Source organism: Lepisosteus platostomus, chromosome 3 (assembly GCF_059453375.1).
Source record: "Lepisosteus platostomus isolate fLepPlt1 chromosome 3, fLepPlt1.hap1, whole genome shotgun sequence".
NCBI classification, from domain to species: domain Eukaryota; kingdom Metazoa; phylum Chordata; class Actinopteri; order Semionotiformes; family Lepisosteidae; genus Lepisosteus; species Lepisosteus platostomus.
This window is the reverse complement of record NC_142613.1, coordinates 46,322,253-46,349,846: the sequence shown is the minus strand read 5'-3', so window position 1 is coordinate 46,349,846 and position 27,594 is coordinate 46,322,253. Positions and strand designations below refer to the sequence as shown.

General features: G+C 36.8%; 1 protein-coding gene across 3 annotated transcripts in view; it reads right to left on the bottom strand.

The window, feature by feature from the left end:
* crybg1a (crystallin beta-gamma domain containing 1a) overlaps positions 1-27,594 on the bottom strand; it is a 90,155-nt gene that overhangs the window by 7,982 nt on the left and 54,579 nt on the right. For all 3 annotated transcript variants that reach the window (XM_088625726.1, XM_088625727.1, XM_088625728.1), the window contains 14 exons: positions 19,193-23,279; positions 17,625-17,669; positions 15,496-15,614; positions 13,109-13,283; positions 12,606-12,745; positions 10,475-10,601; positions 9,651-9,686; positions 9,023-9,177; positions 8,656-8,782; positions 7,945-8,090; positions 4,213-4,339; positions 3,673-3,705; positions 2,692-2,804; positions 1,402-1,534 (listed from right to left, as the gene is read on the bottom strand). In XM_088625726.1, the coding sequence (XP_088481852.1) occupies positions 1,402-1,534; positions 2,692-2,804; positions 3,673-3,705; positions 4,213-4,339; positions 7,945-8,090; positions 8,656-8,782; positions 9,023-9,177; positions 9,651-9,686; positions 10,475-10,601; positions 12,606-12,745; positions 13,109-13,283; positions 15,496-15,614; positions 17,625-17,669; positions 19,193-23,279 (5,563 nt within the window). The remainder of the gene's footprint in view (positions 1-1,401; positions 1,535-2,691; positions 2,805-3,672; positions 3,706-4,212; positions 4,340-7,944; positions 8,091-8,655; positions 8,783-9,022; positions 9,178-9,650; positions 9,687-10,474; positions 10,602-12,605; positions 12,746-13,108; positions 13,284-15,495; positions 15,615-17,624; positions 17,670-19,192; positions 23,280-27,594) is intronic.

The window sequence follows — 27,594 nt, the reverse complement described above, 5'->3', positions numbered from 1 at the left end:
TTAAATTAAGCATTATGTAAAATTAATGAAGTGTCCCCATTAATAAAAACAACCTTTCAGCCATTTTTTTCTAATAAAGAAATGAATTACACAACAAGCAGAATGAACGGAAAGTGCAATGTCAGTTACATGATTTTAGCTCTAGAGATAGGTCTCTAGGTCTAGGGGTAGTGTAGAGTAGGGGACAAGGCTAACTGTATACAGTAGGTTACCAGTATGCGTAAATGCTATGGACACTGCTATTTGTACCTCTTTATAAGATACTTTACACCAACGGATACAGCATGCTGGAGGCAAACTAGCAAACTGCCCAGAGGAGATTCCAATGCATGGATGGGGTCAAAATTTGTAAGCAAAACAGGCTGTGAATTTTTGTAACATGGTGGATATCTGTATGTAGCAGGATTGTTACATACTGTACACTGGTGCAGAGGGATTGTCCTCTGGGAAGAGTCTGGGCCTCTTAGTGACCAGGATCGAGCCACACTCGTCACTGGTGACAACTAGGAGTCTCTTATGGTGGAGGAGCCGGCCTTGTGGTGGGGCAGAGTTATCCGCTGTCTGGGGAGTGCTAATGAGCTTGGAGCCCTCACGTGAACAGGATCCGATCCTGGCAGGGCAGGCGGGGCTGCACTTATCACACTCTCCTAGTCTGAGGCAGAACATCTGCTGCATGTGTTTGGTCTTTTCCGGGCTTGATTATTGTATGGCAGTTCTTCCTGGTGTATACAAACATGTTCTTAAATTCTGAATATGTTGTAACTCAGCTACTTGGATTTTAGCCCAAACTAATATCACTTGTTTAGCTTCCTTGCACTAGCTGCCTATGGATTTTAGAATAAGATTCAAAATACTGCTTCTTATCTTTAAAGGGCTGAAAGTTTTGGATCAGAAAACAAAACAGTAAACTGGTACTGTAACTCTCTATACCCCTTCATGTCATTTGAACACTTTGGATGCTAATCTTCTTTCATTTCCCAACACAAGGCTCAGACTCAGGTTTTGTGTTCTGGTGCTCAAAGAATGTGCAGTGATCTGCCAGCCTTTTCAGACCTTAAAGGTCAGGCAGCACTTTCATATCCAATCTTAAAATTCATACTTATACTCTAATTCTGTTTCATCTACTGTATTATTTTTTTATCTTGGGAAGTTTTATTGTGCAGTGCTTTGAGATGATACACCATGAAAAGCACTATATAAAATAAATGATGATATTATTATGAATAATAATTGCATTTATAGCATACTGTATACGTACTGTATATAATATTGTCGCATTTTTTAAAACCTGCTTGCAAGGAAAGGGCTAAATAACATGTTTTCTTAATTATTCATAATTAGATATTTTGTGAAACCATAAAGACAAAATAAGAAATTTTAGAAAATATACTTTGTACTTACAAAACCTGATATCTGCATGGATTGGATAGATGAGTTGAGATTGGGGCAGCCTAATGCAATCAGGTCAGGATAGTCTCCCTCTTCCAGCACATACATGTGTCCCTCGAACCCTTGTCCTTCATAGGCTATCCAACTGGCAAAAGCAGATTTCAGTCAGGGTTTCTTCTCACTTGTGTGTATTCAGTATTCTCAGCACAAACAATATGTTTAAATTATAAATTATAACAGTGCAGGGTTGATTGACTTTTTTATGATAACAGCTGGTATTTTCATCAGTAAATACTCTTGTTACTTTCTTTGACATGGAAAAGGAACAATATTCTCAATGTCAAAAACAGAGCAAGTCAGAAAAGTGATGCACAGGTGCTTATATTGTTTTCACTTCCACTCTTTATAAGTAAATTTAGAGTAAACTTAATAATTCTGAAAATATTGGAGGTGGGATGTCTTGAAACAGAAATGTAAAGACCAACTTTAAATAACTTGTATAATAACATAAACATAAATGGTGTGCAGTCTAATTAACCCTGCTTCACAGTTTGTTTCCTTCTTAATTTCACTCCAGAATGCCTCCGATTTTATTGGAATGATTGGTTATGTGTGTCTTTAGCAAGGAAAGGCACAAATCAATTTAAAACACACTGACATGCTCTACAATGAATAAGAATAAGAACTCTAATTCAGAACTAATTATGGACTGGAAAAAATTAAGTCCTTTGTTTTCATCTTCTGCATTGACTATCAAGAGCTCTTTTGCAGTGATTGCAATTATTCAATTCATACAGTGAATGCAACACTACTTGAATAATTGACTGAATTAGAAAAAACACAACCTGTTAAAACTTACATTGCTGATAAGACTGTGGAAATATGATTTAATTCAAGGCTTAAGAACGTTGTAGTTTAAATGGACCTACTGAATGTTAAAGTAATAGCATTCATGAACTGAAAAATATTGTCCAAATTTATTCAATTACTATGTATTATACAGAGGGTGTGAATAATTTTTACTACTTCTATAAGAGAATCAGAAATCTCTTATATGCAAATGGTAGTGCATATTTCTGAATTTCAGACTGAAAGGGATGTATAAACATTCGTAGAAGTCTTTAATTCTAGAGTGACATTTTATTTTTCAAATTATACATTTTTCTCAAAAAGCTATGACATATTATAAGCCATGCAACTGTCTAAAAAATAAGACTGAAGTGGGAACAGAACAAACCTATGTAACACAATACACTGTTAGTAAAATTCCTGAAGACAAATGTTCTGATTTTGAAAACCCACCTTCCAGACAAAATCTTGCAGGACCCCAGTGTGAATGAGTGGGGAAGGGTTGGTGAACTGTCCTCCAGGGTGTGACAGCTGCCCTGAAAGTCAGGCTCTGAAAATAACTGAGCCTGTGAAAAACCGAATGAAAAAGTGAGCTGCTACAACATCAATATAATTTCTAACTTAATGTTTCAATATCAGCTTCACAAAATGTGCAAACTTTTCATTTTTAAGCCGTTATGTCTTATTGACTTTATAATTAATAGAGCTCATTACAATAAACATAAGATGTAGGTTTAAAAATTGAAGCATTTAATTTTGGTATGTTGTCTTTTGACGTCATAATTTTTATTGCCTGCAAGGAAATGAACAAGAATTCTAAACATGCAGAGGTTTTGTACATACAGACAAAACTATTGTTATTTTTCCCAGACAACAGTATTGTCATTTTTCAAGGGGTGTGACGAATGTCTGTCATCCAAAAATACAAAATCACAGATGTGACAATGACGGCGCTAACAATTTTAAATTATACTGTAGGAACAAACGATAGAAATCAGGTGTTCATTTTGAAATCTAGTTCATTCATTCTGAGTTTACAAAAGTGCCAAAGTTACAGAAATTATATAAAAGAGAAACTTTGAACTGTCAGACACAATAACTTTTTAATGAAACTGATTATCTTGAATAATGACTTCTGTTATTTGATGTAACAAAAGACTGTGCTGGTTTCCCATTTTGACAAGTCAAATCTTTTTTAAATGCTATTTTGAAATATGTTCAAATATGTAATGTGTACAAAGAAGAGATGTACTGATACTGAAAGATATTTGAAAGGAATCTTCTTACAGACAAAAAAACGTCTTTAATCGGTATGAAAACCACATTTCACAAAACAAAATAGGATTGTGTGAAAAGAGGGAGATGCTAAATTAGTGACAGTTACTTCTTCCATTAAAGGAAAATTAAAAATGTAAAAATGGTATTTTTGCTTACCTTAAATTTTGGTTCTGAACCACAAAGCGTTTCCTAAAATGCAAATTATAAAGAGAACTGTAAACAACTAGGAAATAGGAGAAAACACCTAAATGTACCAAAAACTGTGAAAAGGGAATGAAAGAAAGGATAACATGCTTCCACCATATTCTGACCATCAGACAAATCACATCCCTGTCTGTGTTCTCTGGTATTTTCACAATGGCCTCTTGTTCATCCCTTCAACAAGACTAGGAATGCAAGTCATTGAGTATTCTCCTGCTGTAATCCTGGACAGGTTAGGAATTCAGGAGAAAATCAGGGTTTCCAAGTCCAGCTGTTTTCAAATCTCACCTTAAAACGTACATATTTAAACTGGCATTACTCCAGGTTTTATGACCTGCACAGACCATTGGAAAGGTGTTTAAAACAATAAAATAATAAACATGCAAACCACCAATCTTGTGGTTTATTTAAAACAAATCCATATATAACAATTTGGGCCAAAATACTGCCCCGTCTTTTATGAGAAAAGGCTTAAAACCAACAGATTTATCTTACCAGAAACACAGGCAGAACGGATGAGATTTTAAAATTATTTGCTCCCCAGTCTTCAAAGTTATTGTATAATCCTTTTTCTAAGACATATTTTTCTCCAGCAAAGTCAGGACTCTCAAAGGCCACCCACCTGCAAATAAGAGGTATACAGAAACTAGTTATATAGGATTACACTAAAAATAACTATTTAAGTATAAAAAGCTACCAGACAATATACAGTAGTTTTTTTGTGAACATTTTCCATTTTCAACCTCTGAGCTTTTGCATGGCTGCCTTGAAATAAAAACTGTGTATTGTCTAGAGAATTTCAAAGTGTTGTGATTGATCCTTTATACTTTCAGACAAAGCTTTTGTTTTTTTTATTTCTCCTCTCAGTATTTCACTTTGCTTAAACCCACCCTCACCTCAGGGACATTTGGATTCCTCAGTGATTTATGGTTAATGTTGGCCCTCAGACTGAGCCATCATTACACAAGAGACATGCCCCTATCTGTACATATCCAGCAGTTGAAATGATAAAGCTTAACAAGCTTTCAACGCAGGGAATAAACTAGAATATGAGAAAGGACTCTTAATACACCTTAAGTGAGAAGCTATCAATAAGATATTTCCTCTACAACATTTAAAACATTTAAAAGAGAACGTAATACATGGGTATAAAAGCAGAATTAGGTCAGGAATGATCATTGCAACTATTTGCTTTTGTAACCTTAGTCAGTTAACACCAGTTTAAGTCCTTACAAGAAAGCAACACAAAAAAGCTGTAAAAATCCTAACCACATTTAAACATTTTTTGCTTGTATTTTATAACACGAGTTTGTATTATTTAAAAAAAAAAACATGGTAAAAAACTGATGTAATGTTAAAGCACTTCTGTGCTTGAACTACAGACCATTCAAAGATAAAATGAGGAAAACCAAGTAATGAACAATTCATATGCATATAGAAAGGGAGTGTTTTCAGTCACAGATATTTTAAGGTAATGAAACCACTAACTTTCCGAGACAAAACTATGGAAATCAGCGTTCTGAAAAGAAAGAAAAATCTTTCTCAGCTATATTGGTAACCATTTGTGTTCGCATACAGTGATGAATGTCTACATACTTGGAGAGAGCTGTTTACCATTTTCATGTTTAAAGTAGGAACAATGTTCAGTTTGGATAATTAACAACAAACACTTAACCTGGTTTAGATGACAGAAATAGCCATCATTAAATGGGACATTAACTGGCTACATATCTCCACTTGGGTTTCTCATGCTGGCCATACAAGATGCTTTACATTTCTGACACGCCTGTCTTTGTCCAGGTATTTCAGACATCAGGAAGTGTAAAACCCCAGGAAGAAACATGCATCCCTCCCAATGCATTCACAATCTGACAGCCAAATCATTTTACAGTATATCTACAGTATATCCTTTCTGTAAGTATAAAACACATAAGATGGTATAAATGTCTTTTCTCTATTTAGTAGAAATAGAAATGATAAAGGAAGAAGAAAAATATACTTTTCTGACTTTTTCACTGGTTTACGTCAAGGTTCAAATATATTGTTCAATCATACAGTATGTAATCTCTTTCATATAAACTTGGTCAATTCTGTATAAAAAGGTAAAATTTGGAACCGAATTCTCTGATCTTCATTTGATGTTTCATATACAAATACAGCTGCAAAAAGTACACTGGTGGAAGAACTGTAAATAAACTCATCATGGAGCCTAGTACTGAATTAAATTTCTCATGGGTTTTATTCCTCGGTTATATTTCTCACAGTTCTAGCTTTTTTTTCTTAATTCTGTTCTGTTTTTTTATGGTTTTGAAAGTGAATAGGTCACAGCACAGTTCCTGCAAGGTGCAGTGCTGTGAAATCATTCTCATCATGAAATAACAGGCTAGACTGAAAGGGCAGCAATGTTGAGATATAAAAGACAATAAAGAATTACACTGGCGTTTGGAAGTACAGTATAAGCAGGGGAAGGCCATGCCAGACACTCCTGCCCCTAATATTTTGTGCTGCGGGTGCTGGGTATTTAGCCAGTAGAAAGTGAGCTGGAAAGCCTGCAGGCGAGTCTGCAGATGACTAACTGACAGAGGAAATGATGAGGCAGGCACATCCTGGATGGAAAGTGGAACTGCCCAAACTTGTTCCAGGGGTGGAGCACCACATTGCAGAACACAAAACACCTTCAGAGGTAAGATAACTAATGCTAACTGACACCTCAAGCAACCATGAAAGGAGAAGCATTTATTTAATCTTTACACCATAAGGAATGAAGGAGACAATTTTCACTCTCACGTCTTCTTAAATTTCATCCCACTTGTGCAAGATGAAGTCTCACAAAATCAGTGAAAGGTTCACCATACTGAATCAATTTTTTTAGAAAAACATACTAGAAGAGCAGTTTATATATATTCTATGAAGGAAAATGACTCAATTAAACTGTTACGGAAGCCAAAAATAAAGCAAATACGTTTTTCTCATTTTCACATCTTAAGTGACAATGGAGTTAAATCTTCCATTTCAGTACTTCACTATAACTTTCACCTGTTTTGAATCAAACACAGTGCTATTACACCGAATGTGAAGTGTGTTTGTCATTTACTGAGCATCACAGCAGCAGAGTGCTCAGAATTGTTGACTCACAGCTCCAGGGTTCTGTGTTAAATTCCAGCTTGAGGCACCAGCTCTTACACTCTCCTCCGCATGCTTGCATGGGGTTTAGCCTCCAATTACCTCTCACCACTGAAAGATACGCAGGCTTGGTTTGATTGCTTACTCTGAAGTGTCCCTCCTCTAAAACGTGACTATCCTAATGTTCTTGAGCTCTGACAACCTGTTTTCTGAAAGTGAAAATGTCCAACAGGTATTCCAATTTGCCCTGAAAACTGAAATACTGCCCATTTTCCAACACAAAGAAATGTTACATATCTACTATATAGTGCACATTACATTCATAATGTGTTTTGTACTGAAGTATACAAGCTATTGAACAACAATAACAATAGTCTTTAAATATTCGTTTAACAGTTAGAAACCTCAGAATAACCCCTCAGGGAAAACAAACCAAAATGACAATGCCAGATTTTGGACAGCTTGCATTGTAACCTACAGGATCAGATCAGGATCAGAGTCCAGAAAAACAAAAAAAAGTAAACCACAAGGTTCAGATTCAACAGGAAATTCTTGTTCTACTTTCTGCACTGGCTGAAATTTAAAGGAATGATGCTGCCACTGCAAAGACTGGACCGAGGAAACCAAGGAAAATGCAAAATCGGGCTACGTACCACAGTAACAGCTGAATATGAATACATATTGCAGCTTCAGATTAAATCATGCAACCTTGACATTCAATAAAAATTAATATTTTTATGTGATCATAATGCCACTGATATAAATTATTTGGGGGTTTTGTGGTGTCACTGGGAATTGGGAGAAGGAAACAATTATCATGTACAGTACACAATATTCAATCATGCCCAAATGATGAACAGAGATTATATACTGAGAAGCTTTAATAATGCAACAAATGCTACTGGTTCCAATAGAATTTGCTTACTAATACCTCTCTTTTTATAAATATAAACAATATAAATATAAAATAAAAAACTGTAGCTACAGTACAAATACTCTTGGTTACCTAACGTACATAACTAAAACTGAGCGGCCAGTTGACCTTAAGACGTCTTAGTTCAAACTTTTGTCACTAAACTCTTATTAGAAAAATGCGTCACTTACACACCACTAATGACTTCAATTGACTGTGTCTTTATTCCATAACCTGTGTCCTCCATGTTTGCAATCATTCCCAAAACAGCAATGTTGCTTCCTTTATCTCCAAAGTCTTTGTCGCTGTACATTTTCATGCTTGGTGACAAAAAGTCCTATGAAATGAAAAGAAAACTGCGGTTAACTTTTCTATCATTGAAGCTCAGGAGACATTCTGAATAGATAAGGATAGAACAATCATTAAAAATTAAGATTTTTCTATGTGCATATAAAATGTCAGAGGTACACTAGCTTTCTAATCCTAAACTGTACTGGCAAACAAAAGGATCTATAACCTGTTCCCATAATAACAGCCTGCCTCTGTCATATTGGTTAATAAACTGCCATATAAGCTAAGGTCCCAGCAACTGCATCAGAACTTGGTTTTAATGGTGGCAAAGATTCACAGTGGGAGTTATTTACTGTACATGTGTGTAGGCTAGTAATGACTGGTGTTCAGCCCACTTGAACCTAACAATCACCTACCTTAGCAGGTTTCTGCTAATAATAGGTCTTAGCAATGGATTATTATTACAGACTGTTAAAAGGTCAGGAAACTTTTAATTGCAATGAAGTTTTTATTTTTATTTTGACGGTTATAATAAATTATAATAAAGAAGCCTATTTTGTACTTTGGCCATAAAGGCCATCCTTGACAATGCAGTATTTGTCAGGACTTACGGCCACCACAGGTCTCAAAGACAGGAGCTGCCCATCACATCCTCCCCAGTCCCTCCAGTGTGGATACTCTCCTTCTTCGAGGACATACTGTCGTCCTTCAAACCCCACCTTTTCATAACCCACCCAGCTGTAAAAGAGTAGGAAGAAGCACAGAATATCAACTGTATATCACAAGCAAAGGAGTAAATGAAAGCCAGTAATTTTACAACATACAGTACTGAGTGTTAATTTGCAATATTCGGCCAAAACGGAAAACACATGCTTGTGCTCACATGTTATTCATTGTAATGCAAACATAACACAATTTAGTTGTTCTAAGGGCATATGATATGTTCAGCTAGAAAACGGAGAGAATTTCAGTACTCACAGTCCACCAAGGATTTTGATGGAGCCAACAGAACTCAATTCCTTTACCCAACAAGTTGAAATCTCTGAATTCTCATCTTCCCGAACAAAGCTGAAAACATCTTTATCAACCTCTACAAATTCTCCTTCGAATGACGGCTTTTCATAGACAATAGCCTGTAACAACAAAGATGAAAGGTTAGCTTGCTGCTAGGATATGAATCTGAACGACTCAGGGAATTCCACTGGAACGGGCCACTGCTTGTCAGCTGCAGGAATATTAACATTCTTAGTGCAGGATAAAAGTCATATCATAAATACCTTTTGCAAGTCTTTTCATCCCCAGTTCCATATTCGAACAAGACTTGTTTGTCACTAAACTTTCAACCAGAAACATTTCTTTTGAGCCATTGTCAAGGACATGTGAATAAGTCCTGTTTCTTTGTGAATTTGAATTTGTGAATTTCTTTGTGAACACACCTTAACGATAATTGTAAAAATCATATTATTAGATCAAGATAGATCATGCTAAATATATAACTGAGTTTTTTTTATTGAGATAGTTCCAATGTAATTTAAAATGTTTTCATAAGAATTAGGCCTTTCATACAAATCAGTGCCACTTAAAGAATTATTATTTTTTCATATACCTTTGGTTCAGTAGGCTTCTCTACCTTCAGTCCACCCTACAAAACATGAGACACATAAAATGCTAATGAGATATATGACTGGAGACAACAGTATAATTACCAATCAAAGTCCTTAATATAACAGCAGGACAAAACCTGTAACCACAGTGTATAATTTAATTTACAAAACTACACTTATAAACATCTATATAGAAGAAATACACAAGTACTGAACATACATATAATGTTAAGAGGATGATGAACAAAGTCAAAAAAGTACATAGCATGCTTAGGGGATCGATTAAAATCTCTTTTATGTATAATTTAAAAATAATTTCCTTTAAAATGTGAAAAAAATATTTGAATGGACACCCATGTTGCTTTATCACTGAAATTCATTTGAATCATTGAATTAAATTTCACACCAAAAACCAAATTTACTTTATTATGCAAATGTGCATCAGTGGGGAAAAGTACACAACAAACCGAACAGTGGAATGAGTTACTGGAATCACTGAAAGTACTAATGAGAGGTAATAAATGGGTTTATACGCAGAAGCTATTCACAATTACTAAACAATTTATACAAGAGAATAATTTAAGTTGTGTTAATCACATTATTAATAGTTGTATCTGTTACTTCTAGTTTGCCTAAAACTCTTACTAATGTGCTGTTTACTTAATACATGATAAAAAGAATGTATAGATTAAGTTTGTAACAATCTAAATAATAAAACTGAATATAAGATCAAAGTAAATTATATACTACCGGATCTCAATAATATAGAACCTTTAAAAAAGATACTGAAATCAGTTAAAGGTACTCAAAACTTATGGCAAGTCACCATTTTGAGAGGCCTTAGAGATCTGACAAATGGCTCCTGAAATCCCCATGACTCAGGGCAGGGATACTCTCCTGGCTCCAGCACAGACAGAGCTCCCTGGAAGCCAGGTTGATCAAACACCAGCCAGCTGCAATGAGAGATGGAGAGACACAGAATCACAACTGCCCACTCTACTATGTGTTTCAATTGTGACATTCCAAATTCACCCCTAACTGAAGAATGGGGTGGATTTCCAAACACCATTAGATAACTATATGGCTTCCATTCTCTGGCAATGTTTAAGAACCTTCTGACTATGTTCTGAAACATTGCCACACATAGGATTGATAGCAAAATCCAGCCTTTTAATAATAGGTTTCACACGTCGTCCTTTACCTCTTTATTGTCTAGAGTATGTATAAAGGCCTACAGTTTCACACAGTACTAACACCTGTCCCGTTAATTCCCATTTGACGGGTTTCAACCCAAGGTCATCCTCATCATGAATAAACCCATCATGTCCCATCTGACAACTGAAAGACTATTTCCTTCTGTGGTCTCTCTAGGTAACTAAGATCTACAGTGGGGGCCCAAAACTCTCTCAGCGCTGGTGCTGAAGCTTTATCTTCATCTCTAGGATTTGGCTTTATAGATATTGCTAAGTGAATTAATTGTACTTGCTAACAATGGACTGGAACGTTACTGGCTTGGGAAACTTCCAATAACTGTTTTTTATATTTAGTGCAAGGTGTACATACTGTAGGTATTTAAATGAAAGGAGGCTCTTCATTGTGCATTTAAACAAGGCCCTTGGCAGGGCTTGTCTAGTTGTACCACATAGACATTTTTAATCCTTTGGCTCAAATTACAGAACGGTTATGTCCTTCGCAAGTTTGACTTGAATTCAGCATTGGACATACTGTCTATAACCTGCACAATATCTGGAGAACATATTTCCTGAACACACTTTATTATAGGAACATGTAATGGGTTTATTCCATGCTGAAAAGAGAAGAAAGAAAACACAACGTTTCGGCCGTGGATCCTTCTTCAGGTATGAGGACAAAAACCTAATACCTGAAGGAGGCTCCACTGCTGAAACGTTGTGATTTCTTTCTTCTCTGTTCAGCTTGGAATAAACCGATTACTTGTTCCTTTGCAGCCTATGCATGCTGACGCAGCTACCCACCTAAACTTTATTATAGGGTCGGCTTCTGTCTTCTGGAATCTCCATTGCTTTGTCTAGGAGACTGACGAGAGTAGCAATGGCTTTCTGCACTCAGTTTTCCTATCACACTGTCCTAAATGATCATTCTGAAACCAAATGACTCAGCAAAAATGGCACCCAAAATGAGAATTTGGACTGATCATCTCCTGGCAGGCACCTTAACCCAGCCATCATGTCATTAACTTCTGGGACATACTCTTTTCCTTGGTTCCAACAGGCAGAATACCAGAAGCTGAAACCTTTCAGTTGTCCCAATCACTGTTAATTCCTGCCTAGTGAATGCCTCCCATTTCATTTTCTTTCAGGTGATCTATAGGACTGAAGAGCTGTGTCATTTTTCCACAAATGAGACAGTGGTAACAGATTTTACTTCCTCGACTTACACAGCTTCTACAAACTTTTCAATTTCCCCACCTAGGCGCCTGAAGAGTTCTTGACACTTGAGAACAAGGACATTCTACTTGTTGTGTATTTCTGAATGCTCCCTCAATCTTTGGCAAGACTGCAACTTGAATGCTTTGGTCTTCAATTGTTTATAGCATGGTTTCATGGCTTCTGTACATTTCTAAGGAGCTTTTTCATTCGCATGCATTTACTACACACACACCCTATTGTGATTTTATCACTTGTTTTAAATATAGTGCTCCTGGTGTCCAAAGACTCCAAAAATGTGGTGCATTTATGATTCCTGGAAACACTTTTCATTACTACTGACATACATCATAATGTATGCCAAAGTAAACAGACAAAAGTATCTTAAACACCTGTAAGCATTCACTTAACAACATCTGTAAAATGCTTTCAACATCAGTCAGCTTGCTTGTACATACAGCTCAGAAAATGAAGTTGCTTAATATCAGAATGACAATTTTTACCTGTTCAGGAAAAAAAAAAGATAAATAAAGCAGCAATCATTACACTTACATGCCAGAATGAACTTTGACAGACTCTGTGCAAAGTGGTAATCCATATGTACATGTTTCCAAAGTGTCATCACAGTACATCGTCACAGTTCCCAAACCCTGAGGCTCTGTGTACAGGTCGATCTGAGGGATACTGTAGTCCTGAACAAAGAAGAAACAAAAGTAACCAAGGTAATTTACAAAGTCGTAGGAGATATTTAGCTCACATGCTTTTTGTGATGACATAGCTTTGAAAAAATTGACCTGAGTGTAGTACAGTAGCTGCCATTTTTTTCAAATAATTCCAAGAGATTTATGGAAGCCTGAAGGAATATTGGATTCATTCTTTTATCTTTTTTCTTCTAGAAAATGTGTAGCCAATAATACATTACATTCTATTTGTGATAACTGTGTAATGCTTAAAGAGATGTATTTGATGTTGGAGACAATATGTTTCATCACAACAATAACAGAATACTATCAATGATGAAAATGAGAGGATGCTAAGAAGATTAGGTTACTTACATTTACCACAAGTCTAATGGAGCCGATTACCATGGGAGAAGTGGGGTCCTGCTGTGTCTCAGTATCTACTTTATCTTCACAGACAGGCTCACTCCAGACATTCTCAAGCTCGGTTGGCCCTTCTTCCAAGGCTATTGTACGGCCTTCAAAATTGGGCTTTTCATATAAAATCCAGCTGAAAACATTTAATGAAATGTTAAGACTGCCATAGTGACCAATGTTCACCTCACAGGCTACACCATAGAAAAAAAGGCATAAGAAAGCATCTTCATAATATAAGCAATTCCTAATGAATACTGTCAACAAATACAGATTATATCAGTGAGCTGTATTCCATAACGTGGCTTCATGTATCTTGAATTTGTCACAACATACTTAATTTACTCAAGTCTTTAAAAATCTATTACCTGGTAAGGAAAATGTACAGCAAATACTAAAGACTGCAGCAGGGTTAATGTTTTTCACAAAACCAGTATAACTACTGACATCACCTATGATGACAGACTCTCAATTGTTTCAATATTATTTTGAGGGAGCTTGAAGGTTGCCAGAGCTCATATGTTGTGCTGATTTCCCATAACCCCCCCCAAAAAAATCTAAACATGCTTACAGACAAGCTTCAAGGTAAAATTAAGTCCAAAACCAAAAAGCACATGGAAAGCATACCAAAATAGTGATCAAAATTAGTACACTTAGATTCCAGAAGATGACTTGCTGCTACTGCATGAATTAGCTGTTTTTTATGTTTAATTTTATATTATAGATGCTTGTAAAATATGATGTTGGAATTTTAGACAGACACTTTACTTTTTGTGGCTTGACTTACTAAACAGATACTAAATACCATATCTTGAGTATGAAAGTGTCAGATTAATAAATAGTAAAGCATACCAGTAACCCCATATCATTTGTATAAATTGACATATTTGTATCTTCTGGACAAAACAAGGCAAAAAGAATGTTAGGATATATAGATAAAATCATATAATTTAAATGAAGAAATGTTGTCTAAATTGTATAACACACTAGCAAGACTTTTCATTTAAAGTATTGTGTACACTTTTGGTCACCAAGTTAAAAAAAAAGATTTTGCAGTGCTGCAAGAAGTCCAGAAAAGATACACAGGACAAAGGGAATATCTTATATCTTTATACTAATAGACCTGAAACGTTTCTGAACAGAGAAGTTTATAAAGAGATCTGATCCAAATAATCAAAATCCTCAAATGCACTGACAGAGGTAACCCAGTCACCATCTCCTAAGTCAATAAAGAAACATGAAAGAGTGACACAAGAAGGCATTACATAGAGTTGCATCTAACACTGAGAAGTGGAAAAACTTTACTCAAATGGTGTGAGTATGGAACAAGCAAATTAGTCATGTTTAGAAGGATCTTTTTATCTAAAGAGGTTGTACTTAATTGTGAACTTTGTGAAAATAAGGTATGGTCGCCATGTTGTCGCAAACCTCTGGTCTCACCATGGACGAGAGCAAGGGCTTGTGAGAACTGTCTTAAACTGGCCCTTCCTGCTCACTAGTCTCTGTAATGAATAATGTAAAGCAATGTACGAACTAATAAGTACAGATTGTGCAGCAGACATTTCACTGCAGAAATGCTTCAATATGATCTGCAAACAGAGTTAACAAGAAAGTACTATTTATCAGCAAAATCATCTTGAAGTCAAGAGAACTATCTCTATTGGATTAAAAGAGATGTATTGACAGCCTGCTTGTTTACAAGGTAACAGAGTCTGTTCAAGTCACCACAGATTTTGATGCCGTGTTCTGAATCACAGACAATGACTGCAATAAGGCGCTGCTCAAACCAGGAAATTTAGTCTATTTTGTGATTTAAGAGAGATAAGAGAGATCACTTTATTAGCCATATACAATTTCTTGCATTAGGAATTCATCTTTTTCACATACCACAGCTTGCTCTCCATGAGACACAGACACATAGACAGGGCGAGAAGCTTGGGGTCAGAGCGCAGGGTCAGCTACTGTACAGCGCCCCTGGAGCAGCTGGGGTTAAGGGCCCAACGGAGTATTATTCCTCTGCTGGCCACGGGATTTGAACCACAGGCGCAGATCCTTAGCAACAGAGCCACCACTCCACCCCAATGGGACATTACTGTGTACATTTTACTTTATTTGTGGTTTGAAATGCACTCATCAATGATTCTTTCTAACCATGAAATATAAAAATGGTGTTCCAATTCCGCTTTAAGATAGGGATGCTCATACAGTCTCAGGTTGAGAGTTCCACAATTTAGGACTTAGAGGACCAGTTTTGGAGACTGCAAGTATGTCATCACTGAGCTGTTGCGGAGCATAAAGGTTTTATAAAATGACCTAATAGATTTGCATAACTGTATAAAATAACTTACCATCCTCTTAACACCTTGACTGAAATCACAGGTGACAATTTCATATAACTGGCATCCTCTACATCTTTGCAAATTTCAAATGCTTCCCCGCCAAACTGTGGCAGCTCATGAATGACAATCTGTTAAAGGACAGAAGATTGGGTAGGTGCACTCTCATATAAAAAAGTCCCACAATAATCACATATCACTTCGATTTTGACCTAAACTGCATTTAGGCCTGAAACCTCAAGATGTGTAGAAATATACAAGATAAAATCTTTGTCCAGCTATAGATACAGTAACTACATAATAATTACACAGTAACTCCAAGAGGAACAATTACTGTGATTCTACAAAGGCCACATTTTAAACTATTAAATACAATTATTATGACAAAACAAAAGTACTTGGTCACATACACTGCCCTTTATAAGTATTGGGACACTAAAGTCAAAATTGCTGTTTTAGCTTTATAATCAAGCAATTCACATTTGAGATGTACTGTCAAAATGAACATGAGGCAAAAGTATAGAATGTCACTTTTATTTCTGGGTATTTCTGTGCTTATATGTTGTACCGTTTTAGAGTAATAGCTCTTTTTGTGTTTAATCCCCACATTTCATGTGAGTGTACGTTTTGGGACAATTGGCTGCCAGGTGTTTCTTATCGGTGTTTCCTGTTGCATCGATTGTGCACACATTAAAGAGCTATGAATGTGTCGTGCTGGATTTAGCCATTTCTCTCCCCCTGTGTCTATCCTGGGAGTCAGTAGGTCTAAACCAACATGATGACTAGAGAACTGTCTATGAATATGAAGCAAGCAATTTTGATGCTGAAAGAAAAGCATAATTCAATCAGAACCATAGCATAGAAACTTGGCATACAAAAATCAACAATTTGGAATATCTTGAAAAAGAAGGAAAATCACCAGTGCACTTACATGTACCAATCAGCAACGACCAAATTGGCAGAGGAAAACAACTGCTGATGGAAAAAGTATCAGAGCTGTGGAGCAAAACTATAAAACAACCGTCCCTGAAATCACCAACACCTCCCACAGTGCAGGGGTGAAGACATCACAATCTACTGTTTGCAGAAAACTTCGACAGCAGAATTGCAAAGGCTACACCGCAAGATGCAAACCTCTCATCACAACCAAAAATAGAAAAGCCAGATTACTATTTGCTAAAAAGAGTTCTGGAACTAAACCTCAACCAAAGTCATACCTTACCAAAGTAAGAGAAATAAATGAGCTGCTGATGATCCCGAGCACACCACTTCATCTGTGAAACATGGTGGAGGTACTGTCATGGTTTGGGTATGCATGGCCACGTCTGGAACTGACTCATTCAGCACTAATGCTGATGATGTAACTAATGACTGTAGTAGCAGAAAGACTTCACAAATACCTTTACAAATTTCTGCCTTTACAAATACCTCCAGACTCATTTGTTGGCTCTTCATAATGCAGCAAGACAATGACCCAAAACAGACTTCTAATGCAACCAAAGAGTTCCAAGAAAAATAAGTGGCACATTTTAGACTGGACAAATCAATCTCCCGATTTAAATCCAATCGAGCATGTATTTCATTTGCTGAAAACGAGACTAAAGTCACCAACCCCCCCTGACAGTTCTTCCAAAGTTTTGTACTATTTTAATTTTAAGTTAATTTGTCCCAATACATATGCTGACTTAAAAGTTGTATTATTCTAAAATGTTAAAGCATACAGTATATGCACAGAAATACCCAGAAATAAAAGATGACATACTGTACTTTTGCCTCATATTCATCTTTTCATCTCAAATTCTCAATTCAATCTCAAGTCTCTCTGAATTGATTCTACAGAAAAATAGCCATTTTGACTTCAATGTCCCAATACCTATAGAAGGCAATGTATGTGCTGTCATTGTTGATTAGGGCTCTCTATAACCAGAGAAAGAGATCACTAGTATAAGTTTTAGTCTGGCTATAAATGTCCCTCACAAATAGAACAAGAATTACTAATCAATACATTGGCTACTGGCTAACAGATCAGTTTAATCAATATCATGATTAACATTGTGGTTCCAACTGAAAACCAGGTTGTGTTATCATTTGAATTCCTCACTGGATGTGCAATGGTCAAAAAATATCAAAGCTGTGCTTACCTTCCCCGGTCGCTTATGGATTCTTCTTTGATCTATGAGTGGTATCTGTGATTAAAAAGAGAGCATGAAAAACATGACTTACTCTCCGATACCTATTCCAGCATCCTACAGTATATCCCAATAGGAATATTGCCTTTTTTGACAACCCATCTTTGAGGAATGGAAATATGCGAGGTGGTTCAAAACAAAAACTTTGTACTTTGCTTGTATAACCTCTCTGTAAAATACTACGTAAGGCTTTTGAACTTTCAACTAGAATATTACAGACACATTTAAAAAAGGGAAGAAGAAACTTAACCCTCCCTGCAGACAATCTTTGAAAAATCCACAATCAAACAGACAGAAAAAAATATATCAGATCCTTCCCACATCCTCAATTCTTAATATCAACTTCTTCCTTCTGGCAAACGTTTAAGGGTTCCCAAATGCAAGTCAAGCAGATACAAACATTCCTCTGTTCCACTATCCATTAAAGCTGTCAACGCAAATGTCAAGGATAAACACAATTTTGACTTTTAAAACCCACTTGAATGCAATATGTTTTGTAATGTGTTATAAATGTTACATGTTGTTATGTCCCATACATGTGCAATAGGGTGATGTGCAATGTTTTTCTTATTTTTTGTAATAGAATAATCTGCAATGTTTTTCATCATCTTTTTTTGTTTGCATTCTATTTAAATGTACAGGAGTGCTGTGTGTCCATAAACATTTCCCTCAGGGGACAATACAAATCTTATCTTATCCTAGTGAGACTGATCATGAGTTTTGCATTGTTTCTTGCAGACTCAGTGTTATGTGTTGCTTTGCAGTTTTATAATGTGATTTACTAAGAATACCCCAGAACACATGTATGTATGTTTAATAAAAGTCGAAGGAAAAAAATCAAATTTGACCTTTTCAATTCAAGCCTTCCACCACTTCCTCCTTAAGAAAATAATAACTACTGTATGTAGCAGACAGTAATATTACAAAAATGTTTAAAACCATGTATAAAACATCTCCTTCTCAAAGGAGACACTTTTATTTTTGAGGAAATAAAAGTGTAACAGTCTTGGACAGGCTAAGTCTTAAAACAATTTTACAAGTGTTTTACTACTGTAGTTACATGCCAAGCATTTCAAATAATACCCCCTGGATACAAATCCTTTATCATGCAAAAGAATCACCTGCAGCCTCTATTCTGTTAGAAAGCAGTTAAATGTTAAATAAAGAATTACAAAACTACTGAAACATGCCATCTGTACTGCCCTAACTTGAATTTTTCCATCTCACAGCAAGACACAACAAAAAAGATTCCAAGCGAATCTGACTCATTTCAGCAGATTAGATATATTTTAAGTAAAGAACAACGTTCCATTCGTTCCAAAAGCTGGTAGTTAAGTTGCAGCAAAAATCTGGCAGTTTCGTACAGATATTTATATTTAGATAATAACTGGAAAATTAGAAAATCGTAATGTATTAGTATCCACCAATAAAAGTTGCTAAGCACAATAGACATACAGTAGATATCTGCACACATAGATGAATTTGGAGTTGATGTAAAATGATTCAAATCAAAATCTTACCTCAGTGTTTGCTGGAATGAAAGGCAGTGGAATCTGAGCTGCTTCAAAGAGGCTTGGATTGATTGATCCTGGAAGGTCCAGAGGTCCATTATCAAGCCTGCTGTGACTTGTGCTGTAACCAAACTCCATTCCAAATTTAGGCACATTCATTTCTGTTATTTGGAGGTTAGCTTCCGAGCTGAGTTCAGCTTTTGCACTGTCTGGCTGGAGGTACTTCTCCAAATAACTTGGCAACTTGACATCAGAAAACGACAGGGTTGGGAAATCAGATGGGAGGGAGAGTGAGTCACTTGCTGCAGATAGTGGTTTCTCAAACTCTGGAGCCCTCCCACCCACGTCTGATATAGGCAAAGGTGAGAATGTGCTGGACTGTGTTTCCAGCAGTGATTTTGCTTGGGCAGTGGAAGGAGAAACCACACTGCCAGCTCCTGTACTAGTGTTTGGCAGATTTGTTTTTGATGTACTCGAGGAATTCAGCAGACTTGCAAGTACAGAACTTCTCTCGAGACGAGATTTTGCTTTCCCTAGATCTTCCTGAGTCTCTTTCTCTTTGCTCTCAGCCATTTTAGTTTCCTGACCTGTGGTTTTGCTCAACGGCAGAAGGGATTTATAAAGCATGCTCTGCTCTGCAGTTACGCGCTTGGTTGCAAATTTGCTTTTTGCTTCACTGCTTTGCAGCTTGACTGACATTGCTGGAGTAGGGTCTTTCAGTCCATCTTTTTTTCCCAGACCAAATTTGAAGAAATCTGGATCTAAGGTTTTCTCGAATCTGTCTTCTTTTATGGGTGGCATGGCAAATGGAGGTGACAGCGATTTGAGACCTTTGTGTTTTTTTGGTGGCAAAGAAAAGGGACTGCCAAGATTCTTGATGTTCTCTATAAAGTCCTGAAAATCACCTGACGTTTCCAGACTCCTGTCTTCACTTTTAGATGTGTTCAGCTTCCCTTCCTTTTTTGTCTGTTTTTTCCCAAAACTATTGTCCACATCTAACCAACTCGATGGGGTTTCCTTAACTGATGCATTACCCTTTACGGTCTCAGGAGGAAAAGGGCGTTTTGCTCCAATAGTAAACTGTGGTGTGGCTGTATTCTGTTTGCCTTCTGTAACGTCCTTTGTACTTTTAAGCACAGTCTTTGAATCTGTCTCTTTGAGTAATAAAGGTTTCTCATCCCGATAACTAGATTTAGCACTACCCTTTACTGGAATCCCTGATTCTGCACGCGAGTCCAAAGTATTGCAGTGTACAGCCTTTGTGTTAGCTACAGCGGGCTGGGTGACTTTATTTTCAACTACAACTACACCACGTGAATCACCATCTGAAGTCTTCACTGTCTCTTTAGATACATTGTCCTTCACAATTTTTTCCGATGCATTAATGGGTACAACCCTATGATCTTCATTAAGCTCAGAGTTACCTCTCTTTTTAACTGTAGTTCCGTCATTCAAAGATGTGTCTGTCTTTTCATCTTTACATTTCTTCACTAACAAAGAAATCTCAGTACTAGAGTGAATCATGAGACGGTCAGATGGCTTCTCTGAAACCACACTATCTCTTAAGGGAACATGAGAATTGATCATTGACGTTTCTGTATTAGGTTGCATAGCTACAACAGAGTCCGCAGGCTGTGCGTTAGTCAGTCTGTTCTGAACTGAACTATTTGCATCTATAATAGAGGGCTTCTGCTCTGTAAGCTGGGATCCTTCACGTGCTTGTGTTGCTGATTCACATAAAGGTACCACATTTTGGTTTTGGACAAGTGCAACAGCTTCCAAGGCATTCACAACATTTTCTTCCTTATGTTTTTCTTCGACAGTAGCCAAATTTCCCCGAGACTGTGATACTACGATAGCAGGTTTAGCTTGCTCAGGTTTTGTAAATTCACTTTTAGCACCTTCGCTTCCATCAGTCTTCTTATCAGTCCTAATTGTGCTGGTATTCCTTTCAAGTTCAGGAAAAACTTTTTCCTCTTTGAGAGTAGCACGCTCAAATTGCATCTCAGTATTATTTGCTTGACCAGACTCAGACACTTTACTTTCAGCACTTACAGTAATACTGTCAAACTGTTCTACTCTTTGCTGTCCAGTCTTTGTCAGTTCTTTAACCTCCAATTCCAAACTACTGGGAATTTGTTTGTTGGTACTATTTTTATTCACAGGTTCAATCAGCTCCCTTTTAGCAACACTACTGTTAGGTACATTGTTGGTATTGTCTTCTATAGAAGTATTTTGTTCATTTGCTTCTTGAGGAATGATATTAGGCTGCTGGGCAGAAGAATGCTGAACACTGGGTTCATGCAGCGTGCTTTCTAACTGTACGTTGGTTTTCTGTCTCATGGGAGTTGGTATAAGAGGCTCTGCAGCTTCAATAACTTCTTCAACACCAGTAGGCTCACCATTAGACTTCTGTTTAGGCAGAAGCTTGTGAATAGGCCTTGGGAGTCTGCTACCAATATGTAATGCATCAGCCGTGTCTCTGATGGGACTATTCTGTCCAGTACTGACAAAACCTGTCTCAGGCATGTCTCTAACACTTTGGCTGAAAGTATTTTCATTGTGTGGTTTGTCATTTTGCAGCTCATCGTTTTGATTTTGTAAATCTTTGCTGTCAAATTTCTGTTCAATGCGAGTCTTCAGAGGCGATGTAGGGGAATCACCTCCTCCACCAGCAGTTTCACTTTGACTCTGCTGTTTTGAGACACTCTTCTGAACAGGCCTAGGCAGCTTGCTCCCAGCCTGTGATATATCAGTGGGTTCTTTAACAGGGCTCCTCTGTCCCGGTTCTAGCACTCCAGCACAAGTCTTTTCATCAGTGCTAGGAAATTTGCTTTCTTTTATAATCAGGTCTGGCAGTGCGATGTTTAGACCAGCTGTCTGGCTGTCATCCCTTTTAACTTGGCTTGATTTATGGTGCTCTAACATTTCAGATGAAATGGAGGGACGTTGTTCTGATGTTTCTGGTAAATTATCTTTTAGGGACAAATGCTCTACATCAGGAGCTAAGTCTGTAGTATCTTCATGCTGCACAGACCTAGGTAACTCAGGCACAGTGCCTATCCTTGCTTCTTGATCAATAGGTTTCAGCAAGGATTTTCCAGTTCTGGAGCTTTTATCCAACTTGTTATCACAAGGGGAGGATTCCATGCTTTGGTTTACAGAAGTAGTAGATTCTGTAGTTTTCTGGCTTTTGACCTCTGAGCCCAACTCCTGTGCTCTCTGCAGGGTAGGTGCTGGACTCTGGGAGGTTAATATTGTCTCCTGGGTACTAGTTGATCTGTTAGAACCTATCACCTTTACTTCCTTAGCCTGTATTTGTCTTTCACTTTCATCAACTGGCACAGCAGGGTGCTGCTTCACAGTCATGTTGCTAGGTTTGGAAAGGTTTTCTTCTTCAGTTTGAGCATTTGGCTCACTCTGCTCTACAGAAGGCAAAGATAGTGGTATTTTTGAAGTCCCCTCTGACAATGTTTTTTTGGGAATCTTTGACTTCACGGCTTCCATTTTACCTGCAGTAGGTTGTTCTTTCACAACAGAATCTGTGGAATCTTCCCTCTGCACCTTGTCTGGCTTTTGTGGTAAGACGCTAACTGGATGCTCCCCCTTTTCAGAGGAGTCAAAACTGTACTTTTCTGTAGGAGTCTGCACGCGACTCTTCATCCGTGTACCACCCGCCTTAATATTTGAAACCGATTCAGTGGGGGAGGATGGCTGCTTTAACTTGGGTGAACTAGCGCTCCCTGTTTTATCTTTGCGACCCGACAGTTTAGTGGGTGATAAAGGAGACCTTTGGTTTTCAGTTCGTAAGCTTCCTTCATCAATTTTATTTTGACCATCAACTTGGACGACTTCAGGTTTTTTTCCCTCCATCGCAGTGCTCTGAGAAGACTTCTGTAGTTTCAGTTTCACCTGACCAGTATATTTTGTAGGGACTTTTGGAGAGCAAGCTATGTTCTTTACGACATGAAAATCTTTCTTGGCATAGCTTGTTGTGTTTTTCTCAAACAAGCTTATTTTTTCTACAATCCTGCCTATCTTCTCAGTCGAGTTAGTTTCCTTGCATTCAATTTCAACCTTTTTGGAATTGGGTGGTCTGCAGATTAAAGAAAACAACATTAGTGTTTCATATCCAACTTGAAAAAAAATTAAGTATAAAAAATACAGTATATGTACATGTAACAAATATCTACAACATGCAACTGGAAGTTTAGAACCTTCAGCAAAAAAAGCTTTTATAAAGTATTTCTGATAGATCAGTTCTCACTCATTATATAGTATGTCTGTTTTTAAAAAAATCTTCTAAGAGTCAGGAATCTTCTACTTTGAGAGAACCTGGAGTTGGTTTACATTGTGCTTACTGTATCCCAGTCTCTGTTACGAAATGTTTCTCTCACGAACGAGCTCTACTTGCCAGTTAGTAACCAAGCAATCTCACATATGTCTGAGATCCAGAAAAAACATACAAAAAAGAAAGAAGTTTAAAGAATTTTTATTGGCTTCAAACAAGTCCTCATCTGTTTAGTGAATACCACTGTAAGGGTGTTTTTAACAAAACACCAAGCTATATGAATAAAACATAGCATATCTGAGCATTGTCTCTAATGTTAATCATTACAGGTTCATTAGAATAATTGCTTTATGTTTAACCCCCTTCTGACCACTCCTTAAAATAATTGATAAATTATTCTCTTCAAAATAAAAACCTTATTTATAGTTGTTCTATTTTTGACTGAAAATTGCAAAATCAAACATACTTAAAATGATGACAAGGCATATTTCAATATGTTTAAATGATGCTGCCTGCTTAATAAAGAGCTTTCTTCTGTTGAGAGGGCAGTAAAGCTAAGGCTTTGATTGTCCTCTAGGCATGGGTGTGACAGCAAAAGGAGAACTAGGGGCGTGATGGGAAAGAGAGAACGCTAAGCTGTGGAATGGAGCAGAGAAGTGTGTGGAATATGTCAGCTAAAACAGAAGTGCAGCTCCAGCAGACATGTTTAGCTTAGCTTGATACACAGGTTCCACATGCTTTTGTAGGCCTAAACTATCTTGTGTCTATAGCACAGTGACTGCAGATTCTACTGCAGGACATTTATAGCCAAAATGTATGCAAAATGCTACAAGGAATATTGAGAAAGGAAGAATTATCACAAAGGAAGCCCATTTATTCCCTTTTTTACAGATATAATTTAACTTCTATATTTTAGTCATTTCTTATGAGTCTTACCTTCTAAATACTATATTATTACCTTTATTATTATATTAGGTAATATTATACCTTATTATTTTGAACCAGTTTAATGTATAATTGGAAGGCACATGCTTCAAAACAATGCGCATTGCTTTAAAAACACATTATATAAATTACTTACAGTATGTACTGTACAAACATATTGATGTTATGGGTAGAAATATTAAAAGAATACTATCAAACATTAACCATTAGGCCACCAGTACGTGGTGTTTTTCAACATCCAAAGTCTTTATTTTACACAGGGCTTCTGGCTGAGTCAACCCCAGCCAACAACAGGTGCAAGGCAGGACACACCCTGGATGGGACACCAATCCATCGTAGTGCTCGCACAGGTACATACAAAGACAAACACTCATATCAGGGCCAGTTTTCCCAGGAGCCAATTATCCTACCAATATGTTCTTTCACTGTGGGAGGAAACCCACACAAACGTGGGAGGAACATGCAAACTCCACGCAGAGGCCACCCCAGGAATTGAACCTGGGGCCCCAGACCTGCGAGGCAGCGGGTGCTAACCACTGTGTCAGCGTGCCACCCAGTTTTTCCAACATGTGCTACAGAAAATAAAAAAATGTAACAGCAAAAATAATTCATTTGCAAAACATGTAGGCCATGCAATTTAAAAACAAATTGTAAGCAAATGAAATCCTACATATCTTTGCATTTGTTACCCTGAGGGAAGCATCTGCTCCTTCTTCTAGTCCAGAAAAAATGCAGGCAACTTCCTTCTACTGCCCACTGTAGGTGCCAGTCCTGCTTTATTCAAGCAGTTTCTCAAAACACTGCCATGAAGAAGTTATTACTAATGAAGGAATATATGTATATATTGTGGGAGGACGGAATTTTAACATCACTTTATTAACCCTTTAGATTTCTTGCATTAGGAATTATCTTTTCGCATACCCCAGCTTGCTCTCCATGAGACACACCGACACACAGACAGGGAGAGAAGCCTGGGGTCAGAGCGCAGGGTCTGCCATTGTACGGCGCCCCTGGAGCAGCTGGGGTTAAGGGCCTTGCTCAGGAGCCTAACGGAATAGGATTCCTCTGCCAGCTGCGGGATTTGAACCGGCAACCTTCCAGCCACAGGCGCAGATCCTTAGCCACAGAGCCACCTCTCCACCCCAAATATTTATTACATCTGATCTGGAATTACTCACACAGCCCATCTTAAGCGCCATTCAATTTGTTACTAAGACATCAAAACTTTATCCTTCTTACAAAGAAAACACGTGTTGAAAAAAGGCCCCAAACCCTTTTAACAAGAATCAGCACTCCAGGGCATGGCTGCTTTTTGTGGACACTGAAGACGTGAATCAACTACAGTGCAACAAAATGATGTTTCTGTCAACACAAAATACTTCAAAATCAGTCAAGAGATTAATGATTAAGCATTCTACATTTAATCCCACATCCTCTCTGTTTGTTTTGTGTATAGAGATTATTAAAGAATAATTACTTTTTCACCTGCATTTAATGATACATCTTTGTGCCAAGCACAACAGAAAATGATCAATCATAAGTCTGACTGTTGCTTGGCGTCCTTTAAGTTATTAAAGGTTGTTCAATAGTGTGCAATTAAAAGTCATTTGAGCATTTATTTACCCTTAACACTAGATGGGAAAACACAATGCAGTAAATGTACTTATTATTGTATATAACTATAAATAGTCCAACAGATAAATAATTATCACATAGAATGACCGATTTTTCAGATTTTCTGAAATTCATCTTTAATTCTTCATTTAGCACTTAGGGACCCATGTTAAAGTTTTAGAGTACAGCCTTGAAATGAAACAACTTATTTCATATACTGTTTTTATATATTATGTAGCCTTACTATGGCAAAGGCAGTTGTACCGAATTCATTTTTAAAAAAGATTTTAAGACTTTCTATTGACCTAAACTGACAACATGCATACCTATTTGTCTTTTTTATTCTGCAGTACATCCCTTTCACTTTAATGGCAGACAAAAGAAATGCCTGAATACTTCATTAAAACAAGCATGTGCTAACTTGTTAGTATACACATTTCTACTCAACACCAAATCAACGAGAGGTTCAAAATATATCTTTGAACAGCTATGAAAATGTATTTTTGTTTTCCAATTACAGCTTAGGCAAATTGAACTCCTTTGCCTATATTCTTATTGCTAATTAATTTCCTACCTTATAAAATAAGCATCTACCACATTCTACAGCTCTGCTTACCAAGTAGAATATATATCCTGCATTGTATTGGGATATTTAGTTATTGCTACATGTAAGCGTTACGTTGGCTTTATCAGAACCAATATTAACTTACAATCAAAGACTTTTAGTCTACGTTGAAGTCAGGATAAAATCAACATAATGAAAATTGCCTTGAAAAGAAAAGGCAAACAACTGAAGGTCTCATGCCATCATCCAAAAAAAACCTTCTCTTCAAAAATAGATGCATTATCAACCTCTGGAATTTTAATTCAAAATGGTCTCTAATACTAACTTGTATTAGGTTAAATCAGTAAGTGGTGTGCAATTTAGGCATTCAATTTTCATATTTCATATATTTACTGTATATGTGAACTACAATACAACCACACTTCAAAATACCTACATCAAAATACTGCCACTGATGACTAGAATAATACTGTTACAATACTCCCTGATGAGCTACATTATATTTCTTAGAATTTTATTTTTTACTCTGTCTAGGTATAGTCACTTATTCAATGTTAAGCATTGAAAAACAAAAAATGATATTCAACCACATTTGGGCAACCCTCTATTCAGACTCACAGGTGCATTTTATTCAGCACTGCAACAGACAATAGTTGGAGATAAATCAATCAGTGACTTTGTTTTCTTATTTGCTTGACATTTCAATGTAGTGGCTACACAAACTATCATTAACATACTGTGACTAGTAGTAGAAAGGGAAAATCTGGTTACCAATAACAAACTTCAAAAACACAAGAATGAGAACTGGGGAATCTTAAGTTGTAGAATATAATTAACTACAACGTTCAGCTATTTAGATTAATTCTTATTTGGAAAAATGTTTTCAAAAGCAATAAAAAAAAATCAAATGAGTGCATTCATTTTGCTGGTAATGTATGCTAATGCGACCTTTAATGTCATAAAAAAGAACAAGCCTATATATATATATATGCTGAT